Source organism: Mizuhopecten yessoensis, unplaced genomic scaffold (assembly GCF_002113885.1).
Source record: "Mizuhopecten yessoensis strain PY_sf001 unplaced genomic scaffold, ASM211388v2 scaffold8261, whole genome shotgun sequence".
Lineage (NCBI taxonomy): Eukaryota > Metazoa > Mollusca > Bivalvia > Pectinida > Pectinidae > Mizuhopecten > Mizuhopecten yessoensis.
The window spans coordinates 400,368-418,166 of record NW_018407459.1 but is presented as its reverse complement, the minus strand read 5'-3'; the positions used below and the strand labels follow the sequence as shown (position 1 = coordinate 418,166).

The following is a 17,799-nucleotide window of genomic DNA, read 5'->3' as shown; positions in this document are numbered from 1 at the left end:
ATAGTTTTAGGAAAAGAATCTTTTAAGTACAACAGTTTTAGGAAAAGACATTGATTCCTATTGAAAATAAGAATAATTGATTTAAACAAGAAACAGAGTGCCGACTTGTGATTTTGCTTCGTAGGAACTAGTGGTAATGATACCCAATTTAGTATAAAAGGGGATATAGTAATATTTGTATCCATGCGTCTGTCCATAGTAAAAGGCTTATTATGTACAAGATATCTCATGAAGCAGTCAACATTTTCATTTTAGAATTTACAGCATCGCCGGAGTAAACCTCTACACCTGATAAAATTTGATGATCATCAAGTCGAGGTTATAGGGTCAAACGCCACACGTCTATGTGAGCCACTCTCTCGTCGTGTTTTTTCTGAAATAATTGTTTCAGGGATGCATAATTGACAGAATTTCCTGAAAGCATATGAACAGAATCTAGGATTGTTAAGAGCAGTCCCGTGGTCAAGTTCACATATACTGTGTAACATGAAAATTAAGGTATCAACTTTGGTTTTCACAAAAATAGTGAAACCAGGAACATCGATACAGGACACAATAGACAAAGGAGGTATGTCCAACTATGTGACGTAGACTTAATGTAAATGTGATGCTATAAAAATACCCAAAAATAAGATCAAATATTGACACAGGAACCTTTTCAAAAATAAAATATGTGTAGGCACAACTTAGATTCCATGCGACTTGACCTGTATTCTTTGATTAAAGCATTTTGAAGTCGGTCATTCACCTCTCCGATTTCGGTAAATATGGATATGGTACGTTTTCATTCTGCTGTCTTGTGTACTGACATGCATGTTGGTGAACTTCCGAGAAAAAGCAATTAGAAACTCCAAATCTCAGTAAATGTATTTATTGACAAAATAAAATTTCAATATCACAGATGTAACCAATTTGTGTTTGGTACAAATTGTATATATAATCTCGAATTGGAATGCATTTATTTCTTCTGAAAACATACGCACTAGCGGTATTCATACACATATTCTGCAGAACACATACACATACATGTATATAAAATTATTGCATTAATTATTTGATCATAAAGTCGTAAAGCGAACAGATAAACAGAAAAAAGTGAAATGTACAAAATGTAATTAAGACATCATGTAGTTTTGTAAAACATATTAAGATGTACAAATTATATTTCACCATAACATATCAAACCAGCAAAACTGGTTTGTGATGTATATTGTTAATAGCTCGGATCAAATCAAGGAATAGGGAAAACAAAAGGATATGTAACACATATATTATCATTATAAAACGACCTGAATTAATCATGTTACTAACTTAACAATGGGCTTGAAGTGCTCGAGTATATGCCTGCATACGTCAAACACAAGTCTGTAATTGTGACATTCACTTCAAGGTGTAAAAACCCTGACTCCCTATGTTTAATGATCTGTTTTTCCAAAATATCTTTGCCATTTTAACGCCTTTCGGGTAACCCTCTCTAACTAATAGGATGATATGTACATGGAATAGATGCCACTGCATTAGATACTTGAAGTGTAGATGGGCAGTAATCGAAATGTAGACCCCATACCCTCAAATCTTGAACTTTGGGTAAAGCTTTTTGTTAATAGCACTGAATTATCCAATGTATTAACTTATTTTGATCTGATTGGTTTAATTAATAGTTGCACGAGTGAATTTGGCTCACAAATGATTTAACTCAGTTTTGTAAAACTAGCCAATTATTATATTTGCGTATAGGACATGTTGACTTCCTGGTCGAGGAGGTGATGTTTCTCCGTGTGTTTGTTACGTCTCTTGTACAGTATCACTGCCACGGCGGCGAAAGCGACCAAAGCGCACACGCATGCACCAATGATGAGACCACTTGTGGAAATAGAAGTGTCCGAGGGTGAGCTTGGCTGATTTTCGTCACTTTGAACTTGATTGTTTGTCTCTCCAAAGCCTTTCTTAGAAATGCTATTCTGGTATGTAACAAAATATCGGTTTTCCTGTGAAAAGAAAACATTGGAATATGAATTTCAATGACATTATTTCCAAAAAATTCAAAGAACCATTCCTACTGACTACAAAAAATTGTGTGGCATGATGTATCCACAGAAACAGACAAGGAGCAGACATATTTGTTTGGTTGATACATACCTTAGTTGGACAATTGACTTCCTCCCCGGGTTCCCAGGCGTCATCTTTTTCGCCGACAAATTCGAACTGAAAATTAACAACTTTTACTTTTGTTTCGTATCTATACTCAGTATTTTGTGAAACCTTGTTGTATCATTGATCCCGTTATTCCAGTTCTAATTAACATTCATCTACCACATGCATTGATTATTACCTTTTTGCAATATTAGAGTTCTAGAAACAACGGTCAAAACAGTTACAAGAGTGTCGATTAACACTCGCCTATCTCGTAATATTTCAGTCTTTCGAAAGGATAGGATCGGTCAATCTGGTGAAAATAATAATTGTGTAAATATGAACAAAACATTTCGTGCACAAATGTTAAGAAGTCTTTTTGATACCCCCTTAAAGCATGTGATACGAGTGCATATAGCTAGGAACAACGGGAGCTTGAATTTGAATTACGGCACTCCGGCATTCACAGAAGAATAACCATTTATCAAGGGTCTACGGTATGGTGGTAAGAATTAGTAATGATTCCATGTAGTTTTTAGTTTTAGTAAATGTAATGTTCATCACGGAGTTAGGTTTCATAAGCTATCAATTTAACATGAAGGTAGTTGGAAAAGGAAAGTGTTGAAATTTATTCGTACTCAAGAAGTTTACTTTTCTTCAGAAATATTTTTGAAAATATTGGCATGGTTGTTTCACGGAATGGGAAAGAAGTGGTAAGAGTGGAATTTATCAACCTACCATATTGTTCCAAAGGGCTGTAGCAGCAGATTGGTGGCCGCTCCGACTCAGATGGAAACAATCGGGAGCAAAATATGCTAAGTCGGGACCACCCCCTTCCTACAAAAAACCCAAACAATTATACATTGAATCTTTGAAATCTTGCATTGCTTCTTGTGAGATGAATCGACTTATGCTACCGTACACCTTCTTTGGATAATTCTTATAATTTTGTTCGGTCGGATCTCCGTCTCAGTAAGTCTTTGGCCATTTAGTAATTCAGACCTATACATTTCTGTGCCACCAACCTTCTGTGGCAGCTCAGTCTTGGTGAAAAAGGGTTGTATGATTATCGCGAAGTCGTCCTTCTCGAACTGGCCGGAGGAGATGAGGTCCGTGAGCTGTTTTTGGTAGGCCTCCACCGCCAACTTCATTTCGGTTTCCTCCTCGCTGTTAGACGGGTAGGCTGCACACTTACATAGAACCCTGGTCATAACAAGTTTAAAGCATTGCAACAATCATAATTGTTTGTGTTTTAACATCATGAATTTGTCATGAGTTTGTTGGAGGACGATATTGAAATTTTGATACGATTCTACGTTACCTACCAAATGCTACTCATCTCACCTTGTCATCCCAGAAAAAGAAATTGCGATTTTTTTTCGTTTAGAGACATTCTTTTAACTCTGTCTATTTATGATTTTTTCTCCAATATTTGTTGTCGGCCACGGCACCCAAGATGGTCACGGTGAACGCTGATTGGCCGAGATATAATTCCAGTTCGCTTGGACTGATATCATTGTTATTTGGTTCGGAGGAAGCTAATGCAAACATTAGGTGATTACATGTGTAGTTTGTGGGACTTTGTAACAGTCAGTACTTGTTCATATGGTATTGTAAAACATACTGCTCATTACAACTTCTATAAAGGTCGTTCAAATGGCCAAAACCCCGTACATTACGACTATACATACTACTTATCAGGTGTATCACGTTTATTTAAAAATCGGTTCGGAATTGTAAATTGGATTATCTTTTTACGCTTACTTGTTCATAGTTTACTTACAAGTGTATAGTGTCACATACAAGGTTTTGGTTAAGTTCCTTGACGATGGCGATGTTGAGGACGGGAACGACATTTACCAAAGCTTTTGGTACGTGCTGGTATAGAACGTCCAGAGCTTGCTTGATGTTGTCGACGTACTGCTCGGGAGCGTACTTCGTCTGTAAACGTGTATTAAAGTTAGAGGTTTGTTGATTGGTGTACGTGTACGTATTCACCAGAGCATAAAGTTATATAATGACAGTGTTAATTGATTGTGGGGTCATTCATTTCCAGCCACCACAATGGAATGTCACCACGTTTGACACCATAATATAACATCCCAGATTGTTATATAATTCTGACAATGAGTTATTGGTTAAATTATGTAAAAGGTTAATGATGGGGAAAGTAACACTGATGTTATTCAACAACTGTTGATTTAATATAATTTCGTTCCTAAGGTATTTCTGTTAGCTATATAAACAACACTCGACTATCTTCACCTGAAATCCAATAGTAATATTAATTGAACTCCATGACGCCTGCTGGGTAAAAATCCCGGTCTAGCTCATTGATATTGACCATAAGTGAAAAGGATTCTTCGATGTAAAGAATATCGTCTTAAATTTAATTGTACATTATACCAGCCGCATTACGAAATTAGTATATGGTATTGGAAAAGATAACTACATCATACAGTTACGTAGAATGTGGAATGGTAGACATTATTCTTACCTTGTCTTCGCAGTAGCTGCATAAATCGTTTCCGCCGACGAACAGAGTGATGATTTTCCAATCATTCTCTATGTCTACTCCAGGCTCAACCTTCATACGTTCTACCAATGCTTCGGCCTGTTCCTTCATTTCACTGGAGATAAAAAGCATGCATATGTGTATATATATCCCTCGCGTCTTAATTATAAAAGTATTGATTTCCACTGAGCAACCAACTATCTGTGTTGATGAAAAAATAATGCAATGCAACTGCTTTATAAAATTACAGGAAATATATCACATTAACTCTTTTTTCTCGGTTGAATAACATGAAAAAGTTCTTTGTTAAACATACTCAGATTTAGCACCCGGAACAGCCAAGTTGAGGTTGGCATTTCTGCTATCGACTCCTCCTGTCCCCACAGAGAAGCCTTTCACATTCGGGTTGTATTTCTTAATGATGTCTGATGTCATACAACAGAATGGAAGCACACAAATGTAACTTGCAGGTTGGTTTAGTCTTTTAGTCGGAGTTTTCTCTGATTCGAAGTGTTTTCACTTCATTTCACTTCGTAAATAAAGTCACCTTATAATAGTATCCCACACATTTGTCCTGTCATTTTAAGTTTAAGTAAACCTACATTGCCTTATAGATACTTTCTATACGTAGCATAACGGGGAGAATATTCTACCCCTCCCCTCATGCTCGCCTATTCGAAATAGGGAGGTACTCCTCCCGGTGAAGTCGTTGTTGGTTTAAGTTTTTGGTGCAAGTATTGGAAATATTTAACATGACCTTCATTGGCTTTTGTAGAATTATGACATTTGGCAAGTAGCATGCTTGGATGAATGACCTTGACCCACCCTCAAAGTAACAAGTATCAAACCGGTTAAAACCTAAAAATGACATCTGAATAACCATGAGGCCTATGGTGATGATATTTGGCCATAAACGTGCTAAATAGAGTGCATGTATCATCCAGTTTCTTCAAAATGAATGAAATTGACCCACTTTCAGGGTCCCGAGAGTCAAATATGTTACAAACTGTTTGGGCCTCTTTTTATACTTTAAGATGCATTCAGCAGTGAACTTATTTTCCATACTCGCTCATGTCTTTAGAAATTTTGCAATTTATCATACTATTTTCCTTGAAAGGGATAAAAAAAAAAAGAAGCTTACTCGGGATTGTAATCACATCTTCAAAGGTGCCGTCGCCGCCCACACTAAAACAAAAGTAAAAACATTACATTTAATTAACAGCATTAAGGTGCAGCATATTCGATATAGAACGGAAATATCTATTTTCTATCTCGACGAATTCAACAAGAAAAATTTGTATAAATGTACTATATAATGATTTATTGGATATAGAAATTATTAGATCAACATCAGTTTGTGTGTTTATCTCGTGTGAGTTGAAGAGATTGGTACTAATTGTCAAGAGCATGACAGGCATTTTATCTCGGAGGTTAACGATCACATTCGCTTTGGCATGAAAATAGTCATTCAAACAAGAAGAACATTCCATATATATTGCCATTAACGATCAACAATCTTTAAGGGAAACTATTTCATGCCAACGGGATCAGGCTAATACAACGAAGTGAAACAAATCACTACAAAAAAATTATATGCATGTATGTGAAAAACTATGTATACAACACGTGTTTGTATATTTAAACCACAATCGTTGCGCAAATTACAACAACAACAAAATTTACACAACACGAGACTTAATTGATAGTAATTACAGACCTTTATATTACAGTCATAGGTGGAAAAGAAACCAACATTCTTTGCGGAAGCCTGATACTAATTTCAATTAATTAAGTAGTGATGGTCATGCTTTTTGTTAAATGTGTTTCCAGTTATGAATAATTAGACATTTGGAGTTATGACGTTCTTTTCCTCGTTTGTAAATTGCTTTTCTCTCTTTTCTACTGCATTTATTTATTTTTAAAAAGAGGGAAGGGGTTTGGACAACCCCAGCGTTCGCCACCGGATGTGCCAACAGAAGAATTGAATATTTACAAAGGCAGCGACGTACAACACTGAATGTGTACAACATAACATCTAGAAGAATGTTTTTATCATGCGATAGCTTTCAGTTTAGCCTGGTCTTATCACAATCTGGAGCGCTGAATGTTTTCTTACCTCCATGACAGCCCTCGCCACTGTGTCAGTAGACCTATAGGTGTGGCAGCATCTATTCCAGTCCCAGCCTGTAATTGTTTAAGAAAACTACGTCACATGATTCACGTTCTATATTCGGCAGAAATAATCCAGAATGCTGTGGGGGTTCGGACTGTTCCCGCGGTATCGTTAGTCTTCTCAATTCATTCTAAACTATCACGTTTATTGTTGGAATATACCAGTATATTGTTAGATGCCTTAGAAATTGGGTGATGTAAATAACTTACATTTTGACTACAAATTGGGTGATGTAAATAACTTATATTTTGACTACAAATTGGGTGATGTAAATAACTTATAATTGGAATAAAAATGAGTTCTATAAATTTATTTTATTTTGACAAAAATAAGTACTATTGATCAAATTACGCACATCTCATTACGTTAGCAGACGTTACGAGAGTTATCAATATTCATTGTGACATTATTTTTTCGAGTGAAATATATTCAAAACATACCGCCTATAATGAAACAGTAATGAGTGCGGTCGATAACAATAAAACGAAATAAACTTCCATCGTGTGGCGCTCTCCAAATGTTGAAAACATTACATTAATTTTTTTCGAGTGAAAAAACCCTGTATAATTGTGGTTTATCTTCGCTTTTTCAGGTCTTCCCCAATATGCAGCGACACGTATAACAAATTGTTCCTTTAAAATAGGTAATCCACAGATTTGATTTACATACACAATGAAATAATTGTATTCGTAATTATCTTTTGAAGGCTATGGCTCAATCAGTAGCACTTACAGTAATAGAATCCCCGAAAGCAGCTACCACCTTGATATCAGCCGGTGTCAATTCGTTCACTTCAAATAAAAAATTGTGAAATTGATGAGAAAATATCTCTAATAAACATAAATATTATATAAAAGAAGTAGATAAATAAAAAAAAAACCTGGCATGATGGTATATATGCAACAAACGTTTCAGATTTAGAATCATAGCGATGAAAACTAAACATATTATCAGTGAAGTAAAGATTGTTAAGGATAGGCATAATACGCCACAATGCGATCTTATACGTTTGGATAAACGTAAATTGAGAGGGAAAATGAAAGGTAATCTGAAACGGAGGCGTGTGACGACCCACCTGATGTGGCTGGGGGCAGTGGTTCGAGTATCTCGCACGGGAACTCCTGTCTGACAGCTGGAACCTAAACAGGCAAACATTAATACAACAGGTGATATGATTTCAAATATATAGAACTGAATCTCTAATGACACTGTTCCATTAAGTACTCATACCTCATGGCTGTGAAAGACTCGATATCAATATGAATACTAGTATTCTGGAGAAGGTTCAGAGGTTCATTAAAGATGCTAGACGCTTTTACTAGTGTTCACTTATTTATATTTGGAATGATACCAGCACAGACTTGTACGTTAAGTATGTACTGTCCACAAGCACCATTTGGCTGATGTTTGTGCAATCTAGTTTCTGTATCAACAATCGTATTTTTTTTTTATTAACATGCAATAAGCTATTAATACACTACAATATGATGTGTGTAACTGTTTATGACTGTATTTAAGATCTGAGTGCAAAATATTGTGAAATGAAAAAAAACATTCTCGTAATATTAAAACACATTGTTATTGTGTCATTTGTATTTGATGCATATATTTTGCTTGTATTTTTTTTTATTGCATCGTATTGTAAAATAAGTGTGATTTTTTGCGAAAGTAGTTATGTCTAACGTTAAATTGCTTTTTAAGTGTCCTATGTCAGTAATGGCTGGACGAGTGGGCGTTAATATGGTTTTACCTGAATTGGTGAAATGTATTTTTTTATGTTTGTATGAACATGTGACACACTAATAAAAAAAATGAACTGAATTTTATTGGAAGTATGGTCTCGTGACTGTAACGCGGGAACTTTCTCGTGATCTTCCCAAACACGCCTCACTCGACGTACTTACCTATATCGATCATAAACACGATCATCACGATGTGTGCGTTATTACTGCATGTCAGTGTTAACGTAACGCATGTCGTCGTATACCTCTAATCACCACGATCATCACGATGTTTGTACTATTACTGCATGTCAGTATTAACGTAACGCATGTCGTCGTATACCTCTAGTCACACCGATCGTCACGATGTTTGTACTATTACTGCATGTCAGTGTTAACGTATACGTAACGCATGTCGTCGTATACCTCTAATCACCACGATCATCACGATGTGTGTATTGTTACTGCATGTCAGTGTTAACGTAACGCATGTCGTCGTGTGCCTCTAATCACCACGATCATCACGATGTGTGTATTGTTACTGCATGTCAGTGTTAACGTAACGCATGTCGTCGTATCCCTCTAATCACCACGATCATCACGATGTTTGTACTATTACTGCATGTCACTGTTAACGTATACGTAACGCATGTCGTCGTATACCTCTAATCACACCGATCGTCACGATGTGTGTATTATTACTGCATGTCAGTGTTAACGTAACGCATGTCGTCGTGTACCTCTAATCACCACGATCATCACGATGTTTGTACTATTACTGCATGTCAGTGTTAACGTAACGCATGTCGTCGAATACCTCTAATCACCACGATCATCACGATGTTTGTACTATTACTGCATGTCAGTGTTAACGTAACGCATGTCGTCGTGTGCCTCTAATCACCACGATCATCACGATGTGTGTATTGTTACTGCATGTCAGTGTTAACGTAACGCATGTCGTCGTGTACCTCTAATCACCACGATCATCACGATGTGTGTATTATTACTGCATGTCAGTGTTGACGTAACGCATGTCGTCGTATACCTCTAATCACACCGAATACCTCTAGTCACACCGATCGTCACGATGTTTGTACTATTACTGCATGTCAGTGTTAACGTAACGCATGTCGTCGAATACCTCTTATCACACCGCTCATCACGATGTGTGTATTATTACTGCATGTCAGTGTTGACGTAACGCATGTCGTCGTATACCTCTAATCACACCGAATACCTCTAGTCACACCGATCGTCACGATGTTTGTACTATTACTGCATGTCAGTGTTAACGTAACGCATGTCGTCGAATACCTCTAATCACCACGATCGTCACGATGTGTGTTCTATTACTGCATGTCAGTATTAACGTAACGCATGTCGTCGTATACCTCTAATCACCACGATCATCACGATGTGTGTGTTATTACTGCATGTCAGTGTTAACGTAACACATGTCGTCGTATACCTCTAATCACAAAGATCGTCACGATATGTGTATTATTACTGCATGTCAGTGGTAACGTATACGTAACGCATGTCGTCGTATACCTCTAATCACCACGATCGTCACGATGTGTTTACTATTACTGCATGTCAGTATTAACGTAACGCATGTCGTCGTATACCTGTAATCACACCGATCATCACGATGTGTGTATTATTACTGCATGTCAGTGTTAACGTAACGCATGTCGTCGTGTACCTCTAATCACCACGATCGTCACGGTGTGTGTACTATTACTGCATGTCAGTATTAACGTAACGCATGTCGTCGTATACCTCTAATCACCACGATCGTCACGATATGTGTATTATTACTGCATGTCAGTGTTAACGTAACGCATGTCGTCGTATAACTCTAATCACCACGATCATCACGATGTGTGTGTTATTACTGCGTGTCAGTGTTAACGTAACGCATGTCGTCGTACACCTCTAATCACCACGATCATCACGATGTGTGTGTTATTACTGCATGTCAGTGGTAACGTAACGCATGTCGTCGTATACCTCTAATCACAACGATCATCACGATGTGTGTATTATTACTGCATGTCAGTGTTGACGTAACGCATGTCGTTGTATACCTCTAATCACCACGATCATCACGATGTTTGTACTATTACTGCATGTCAGTGTTAACGTAACGCATGTCGTCGTACACCTCTAATCACCACGATCATCACGATGTGTGTATTATTAATGCATGTCAGTGTTAAGGTTACGCGTGTCGTCGTATACCTCTAATCACCACGATAATCACGATCATCACGATGTGTGTATTATTACTGCATGTCAGTGTTGACGTAACGCATGTCGTTGTATACCTCTAATCACCACGATCATCACGATGTGTGTGTTATTACTGCGTGTCAGTGTTAACGTAACGCATGTCGTCGTATAACTCTAATCACCACGATCATCACGATGTGTGTGTTATTACTGCATGTCAGTATAAACGTAACGCATGTCGTCGTATACCTCTAATCACAACGATCATCACGATGTGTGTATTATTACTGCATGTCAGTGTTAACGTAACGCGTGTCGTCGTATACCTCTAATCACCACGATAATCACGATCATCACGATGTGTGTATTATTACTGCATGTCAGTGTGGACGTAACGCATGTCGTCGTATACCTCTAATCACCACGATAATCACGATGTGTGTGTTATTACTGCATGTCAGTATAAACGTAACGCATGTCGTCGTATACCTCTAATCACCACGATCATCACGATGAGTGTGTTATTACTGCATGTCAGTGTTAACGTAACACATGTCGTCGTATACCTCTAATCACCACGATCATCACGATGTGTGTGTTATCACTGCATGTCAGTGTTAACGTAACGCATGTCGTCGTATAACTCTAATCACCACGATCATCACGATGTGTGTATTATTAATGCATGTCAGTGTTAACGTTACGCGTGTCGTCGTATACCTCTAATCACCACGATCATCACGATGAGTGTGTTATTACTGCATGTCAGTGTTAACGTAACGCATGTCGTCGTATACCTCTTATCACCACGGCACTTATCGCCAAAAATTTAGTCAGTACAACCCACCAGTAAGTAAAGTAGCAAACGTGTAGAGAATGAGCAAGATTCGCAATTCATTCTTACATAATATCTAATAGGATATGAACATATGAAATTCGAATATGATTTTACTCATTAAACATAGTTCAACCTTTTCAGCGCATGTGAATCAATTATACACAGACAGCATTAAGCTATCCTTACCGACTGCCCGCTGGCCCAAGATCTCAAGTGGGCATCATACTGTCGGAGGAAGGTTTGGTTATTACTCTGCTTCTGGAGAAAATCCCTGTATTGCGAATAGTCGGCACCTAAAACACACAGGCACATTTATATATAATGCCGTGACAAATCAAGTATTCAACAATAATAATAAAAAACCCAATAGATTTCTCTGTTAATATCTTACTATAGGCAGATCGATGGTCTCAGTAACTGTTTTCTAGTTCAACGGCTGCCATTGAAAAGCAATACCTGATAATTACATGTCATAATTAATATCCATACAGGTAATGAATATTGAAAATATGAGGAATGCAGACAATGTTCCGTTGACATGGCGATATTTTTTTTTATTTCAAATCAATTTTATTTTACCAAATGTTAAACTTGAATTAGGCAATTAAAGCCCTTTCCACTACAGTATGAAGAGCAGTGGTTTTACGATATTTTATAACGGAAGTGCTAGTTTGCCTCATGCAACTATACTCTGAATTTTATAAGGACATGAACTGTAACGATTATTACGGGAGGACATACGAGCAACGGAAAACAGGAAGGTTTTTTGAAATGTATTTTTTAATTTTATTTTTTAATTTTAAGCTGAAAATCGGAAATAATCAATTATTCACCAATCCCAAGATAAAAAAAAGCATTCCGGCATTATCGGAAAGATCTTTGTGGTTAAAAGAAAAAAAGAAAATTTTAAAGTGGACTATCGGTTACTATAATTTTTGACAAATCGAATGCGTTTACGGTTAACAGAACGAAAAAAGAAAGAAAAAAAGATCGGAACACTAGTGTCAATGTACGTATTGCATGGTTGTGACATCATTTCAGTCGTTATTGACGTAAAATACTTACTTCAATCAGATTTAAATAAATTATTTTCGTACAAAACAAAAGTAACTGCTATAACCATTAAAAGCGTTTACGACGGACTAAAGGCACGTGACGTACAATGACTCAGCATTGGCCTTTGGTAGACCTTTTGTGATGTGTAGAATGTAACATATCAGATGGATTGGATATACAATATTGAATAATGAATTTTATTATTTCTTCCTCGGCAATATACCAACCGCATAATTTGCTATCAGTTTTTTCAAAATTGTACGTCAAGTAATTAAGTTCGCTCTGGATATTTGGTCGTGAAGTCTAATTTACTTCATTTGTTCCAATTAAAATAAGCAAAATTTATCAATAAATTCACTTTTTAAGAAACTATTTTTATCCAATCGTTGAGTTTAAGTTTCCGATATCATATTACGGTATATGGACAAAGCATACACACATTTGTTTACCATGTCATACGTACCCACATACACTAAAAAGGCACACACCAGCAGGACTGAGAACCTCATATTGTGAACTCACTTCAACTGCGCCGGACATCAAATGACCACTGCCTTCGTCAGTGGATATCTACGTATTAGTGCTGTTTTGTCCAGAGATTACGACCCGGAATACACCCAGTTCGCATTGTGCTATTATCCACATCAGGTAGTAATCAAACAATGCATACAGTACGTGGTATGATAAGGTCATACAGATACCAGTTATCACCTACTGTCGCTGATTGTTTATCATCTAGCGTGGCCACAGATCTCGAGGTGGTCCAGTAGAATGTGCACCTGACGTTCGCCGTGACTGTACACACTGGCGTGTATTTATAGCCTGTATTTTATAAAAGGTCACATGACAACAATAAATAATCTGCCATGTGAGCTTTAAACAATTTCAACGGAGTATATGTTAGTTATATATCGATATATACACAAGTAAAATGTGATAGTTAACACATAGGATTTATTGATTATATGATGATAGCACGTGTACAGATGTGTGTATCAGATAAAGTCGGTCACTGGGTCACCGCGACACAATATACACACAACCATTTATATACCACCTTTTTAACGGCGTAGTTTGTATAAGACAACCTGTGCCCAGTTTTCGTTAGAGATCCCGTATGAACGTCGATTACTTACTAGACGGTCTCATGGATTGACCTGAATTTACTCGGGTACACATTCTTAATACAATACCAGGTCATGGGACACTGTGAACATGGCATGGACTAAGGAACGCCCTACAAGTAAACACCTCTAGTCGTGACTCCAAAGCTGCTTTTCTGATGTAGAACGGCCTATACATTTTTAGCCCACCGTCATCGGATGGTAGGCTATTCAAAATCACCCTGCGTCTGTGGTCTGTGGTCCGTGGTCCGTCGTCCGTCCTTAAACAATTCTTGTTATCGGTATTTCTCAAGAAGTACCAAAGGGATCTTTCTCAAATTTTATTTGTAGGTTCCCCTTGGTCCTTAGCTGTACAGGGCAACTTATGAGACCGATCGGATAAACAACATGGCCGACAGGCAGGCATCTTGGATTTTGATAGTGAAAGTTAGTTATCGCTATTTCTCAAGAAGTGCCAAAGGTATCTTTCTCAAATTTTATATGTAGGTTCCCCTTGGCCCTTAGCTGTGCAGAGCAACTTATGAGACTGATCGGATAAACAACATGGCCGATAGGCAGCCATCTTGGATTTTGATAGTGAAAGTTAGTTATCGCTATTTCTCAAGAAGTGCCAAAGGGATCTTTCTCAAATTTTATATGTAGGTTCCCCTTGGCCCTTAGCTGTGCAGGGCAACTTATGAGACTGATCGGATAAACAACATGGCCGACAGGCAGTCATCTTGGATTTTGAAGGTAAAAGTTAGTTATCGCTATTTCTCGGGAAGTACGGGAGGGATCTTTATCAAATTTTATTTGTAGGTTCCCCTTATCCCCTTGTTGTGCAGCAGTGGCTGAAATGGATGGTCGCTTGCTCGCCATTGGCGGTTAAAGTCTTGCTCGAGTTACTAAAAGTTGTTAAAAGTGAGGTAGTCACTGGCCCTACAAAAATAGTTTGAGCTACTGTTGAAAAAAATAATGAATAAAAGAAATTATAGTCCCTTCCACTTTAACTGGGAGGCAGTACATTTATCAATTGTCATTACTTCGACTTGAATCGAACTGTGCGTGATTTAGAAAATGTGTCTTCTTTGAGGTGCGAGTTTTGTGTATTTCTTTTTGGGAAGACCTGAATGGAGTGGATCATGTCAGGTTTTAACTAGGGTTGAAGAATTAAAAATATAATGTTTTATTCTGTTTTACATATTGCAATCGTTGTCATGTTATATGTAATTTAAATGTGCTGAAGCATTGTGTTAAATGCTGTGGAAATATTTCTTCCCAAAATTATTTGGTCAACCAATATGTCATTTGGGCCAGTGCTTCACATCTTTTACTCGCCCAAAAAAATAATTGGGGGCCAGCCAATGCAGGTTCCCCACTATCTTTTATTTTTCATGTTTACTTTTGATACTGATCAGTTAAACACAATGGCCTACCGACAGCCATCTTCTATTTTTTACATTGAAGGTTTGTTAGTACTATTGCTCAGGAATAACTTGAGGGATATAACTCAAATTTGATAATATGTAGGTTCCCCTTGATATATTTTGAGACTGATCATAAAAACAAAATGGCTAAAGGAAGAACAAAACAGATCTTTCTCATATTGCAATGATCGATTCTGTTTCTTTCACATTAAGTACTGTACTAGTGAATATGTGAAATGACAAACTCACTTTGAAGGTTGGCTTTCATACACATCAGTATTAAGTTTAGATCAAAAGTTACCTCAAGGAGCATTTACTGTTAACATGTCTCGATCAAACAGATTAGAGGAAAGAAGAGAAAAGATCGAACTGACAAAGAACAAATGAAGATGGTACAATGGTGGGCGCCAAGATCCTTCTGGGATCTCTTGTTTATCATTCTAGAAATATATGCGTGTCCTGTGAATTATCCGACGCAAAAGCGTCAGTCTAGGAGTAATACGAATACGAAATTTCAATGTGGTCTTTTAAACTAATGGTTTGACTGCTAATTTTATCCTTCAATATCCAATCGTTTTGCCTCCAACCTGTACGAGGTTCCATTTCTTTCGGATTTCATGGTAATTCAAGGACGTAGCCAGCCCTTGGTTGGAGTGGATTCATTTACAGAGGGTAAATTGCACGAATCGTTTGCGAAATTGACACATTCTACAATAAAAACACGTTTGTAATTGAATTCATATCAGCAAATAGTTTCTGAATATGCATTAAGTATGCCGCTAGCAGTGTTTTCGTTTTTGCTGATTGTTTTTGTGTAAAAATTTGGTGGACTTACCTGCGTCCCAGCGAACCGACAGCTACGCGCCTATTATTGTTGGCTTTGAAGAAGTAGTTATCTGTTTTAAACCAATGTTTTTAGAGGTTGGTCCAAAGGACAAAGAACACCAATGTATTATTGCGAAGTGTTGTCAGATTTTCCCTATCATTGGTATCTTGGGAATAGTGAATGTGTGGCTAAAGCTATGTATTATTTATCCCCCGCTTTCACCGAAACGGGGAATATTAATTTGGGTTTGTCCGTCTGTCTGTCACGCTTCGTTTCTGTGCGATAACTACAACAAATGTTAACCGATATCTTCAAACTTGGCCACATGCATAGTTAAATGCCTTAAGGGCTCAGCCAAGTTCGATGACCACTTTCATCGGACCCCATTTGGTGGAGTTCTGGCCTCTTGAATAACGTAAAACGTCATTATCTGCTGCGTTTCGTTTCCGTGCAATAACTACAACAAATGATAACCGATTTTCTTCAAACTTGGGCACAGGGATAAATGCCTTAAGGGATCGGCCATGTTCGATGACCCCTTTCAGCGGACCCCATTTGGCGGAGTCATGGCCCCTTAAATAACGAAAAATGTCATTATCTGCTGTATTCGTTTCTGTGCAATAACTACAACAAATGTTAATCGATTTTCTTCAAACTTGGTCACAGGGTTAAATGCCTTAAGGGCTCGGCCAAGTTCGATGACCACTTTCAGCGGACCCCATTTTGTGGAGTTCTTGCCCCTTGAATAATGAAAAATGCTTTATCTGCCGCGCTTCGTTTCCGTGCAAATACTTCAACAAATGTTAACCGATTTTCTTCAAACTTGGTACTCTAGGGCCTGTTCTGTTGACATCTACATATAGCCACTTTTCACCTAAGACGTTTAAGAAATATGGCACAACTTTATTTCAAACCAAGACATTTCATTGTCTATGTACGTATTAGATCATTGGTTAATTATGAAAACTCTTCTGGAATTGAATAAAAGATATGACGGTACTATACAAGCAGAGGAAGCGCTCACCTTTCAGGACCATCTGGAATCACCTCAGTGCTGTGCGAGCGAGCTATTGATTCGGAACTCAGGCCATGATCCCTTTCTGTGCTATGTGTTGTGACAACACAGGAACATTTAAGTCCAAACTGTGAATTAATGTTTAACTTCCTTATTCGTTTCGGAAATATATTTCAATTATAACAATATTTGTAGCTTGGTGTTTGCTTCGAATACATCCAACAGATTCGTATCCGGTTGACAATGGGGTTCTATATTGTAAATGAGGTCTAACAAGTGATGTGTGAAGAAGTCTGGTATTAGTATGATCTTCGGGAACCTCTGTGAATCCAGCGGTTTTTGAAAATAAAACATATTGCCCAATATATGACTAATGCCTCCTCCCCTGATCCTCCTCTTTCAAATTACTCTGTTGCTTTGATCCTCCAATGATTAATGTTTGAGACTATGCAGGTCCTCTGTGAGTTTTGCTATATTTTCTGTGTCCCTTTATGCCATACATGATCGTCAACGAACAAGAATACCGGTACATATCACTGGCGAGCAAGACAGGTGATTTATCGAAGTCCGTAATAGGAAGTTGACAGATGCTTGCTATTTAAAGGCATGAATTACGTGTCCATTTAGAGACCTCATGAAATCCAGGTTAACGGCCTTACACTTCTTAATTATTCAGGATATCTTTCCATTTGGTTAGCACACCTAGTTACCAAAATTGTCAAGTGCTGAAAAAGTTCGTTGTTCCAGATCTTCC

General features: G+C 37.6%; 1 protein-coding gene across 1 annotated transcript; it reads right to left on the bottom strand.

Moving 5' to 3' along the window:
• Positions 1-1,702: 1,702 nt before the first annotated feature.
• LOC110455531 (phospholipase B1, membrane-associated-like) lies at positions 1,703-13,491 on the bottom strand. The gene is made up of 13 exons (XM_021505713.1): positions 13,138-13,491; positions 11,805-11,911; positions 7,897-7,960; positions 7,554-7,612; positions 6,765-6,832; positions 5,790-5,833; positions 4,965-5,073; positions 4,631-4,763; positions 3,917-4,074; positions 3,159-3,336; positions 2,872-2,970; positions 2,140-2,205; positions 1,703-1,988 (listed from the first exon to the last, which is right to left on the bottom strand). Exons 1-13 carry the CDS (start codon positions 13,181-13,183, stop codon positions 1,722-1,724), a joined length of 1,398 nt encoding a protein of 465 aa, XP_021361388.1. The 5' UTR covers positions 13,184-13,491; the 3' UTR covers positions 1,703-1,721.
• Positions 13,492-17,799: the final 4,308 nt, after the last annotated feature.

Bases quoted from the DNA above. Each gene is read 5' to 3' on its own strand.
- LOC110455531 (XM_021505713.1), bottom strand. From the start codon at position 13,183: ATGAGGTTCTCAGTCCTGCTGGTGTGTGCCTTTTTAGTGTATGTGG. The intron at 6,833-7,553 runs GTAAGTGCTACT...AAACAATTACAG, and splicing joins CTTTCGGGGATTCTATTACT to GCTGGGACTGGAATAGATGC. The intron at 2,206-2,871 runs GTAGGTTGATAA...GTTAATTTTCAG, and splicing joins CAGCCCTTTGGAACAATATG to TTCGAATTTGTCGGCGAAAA.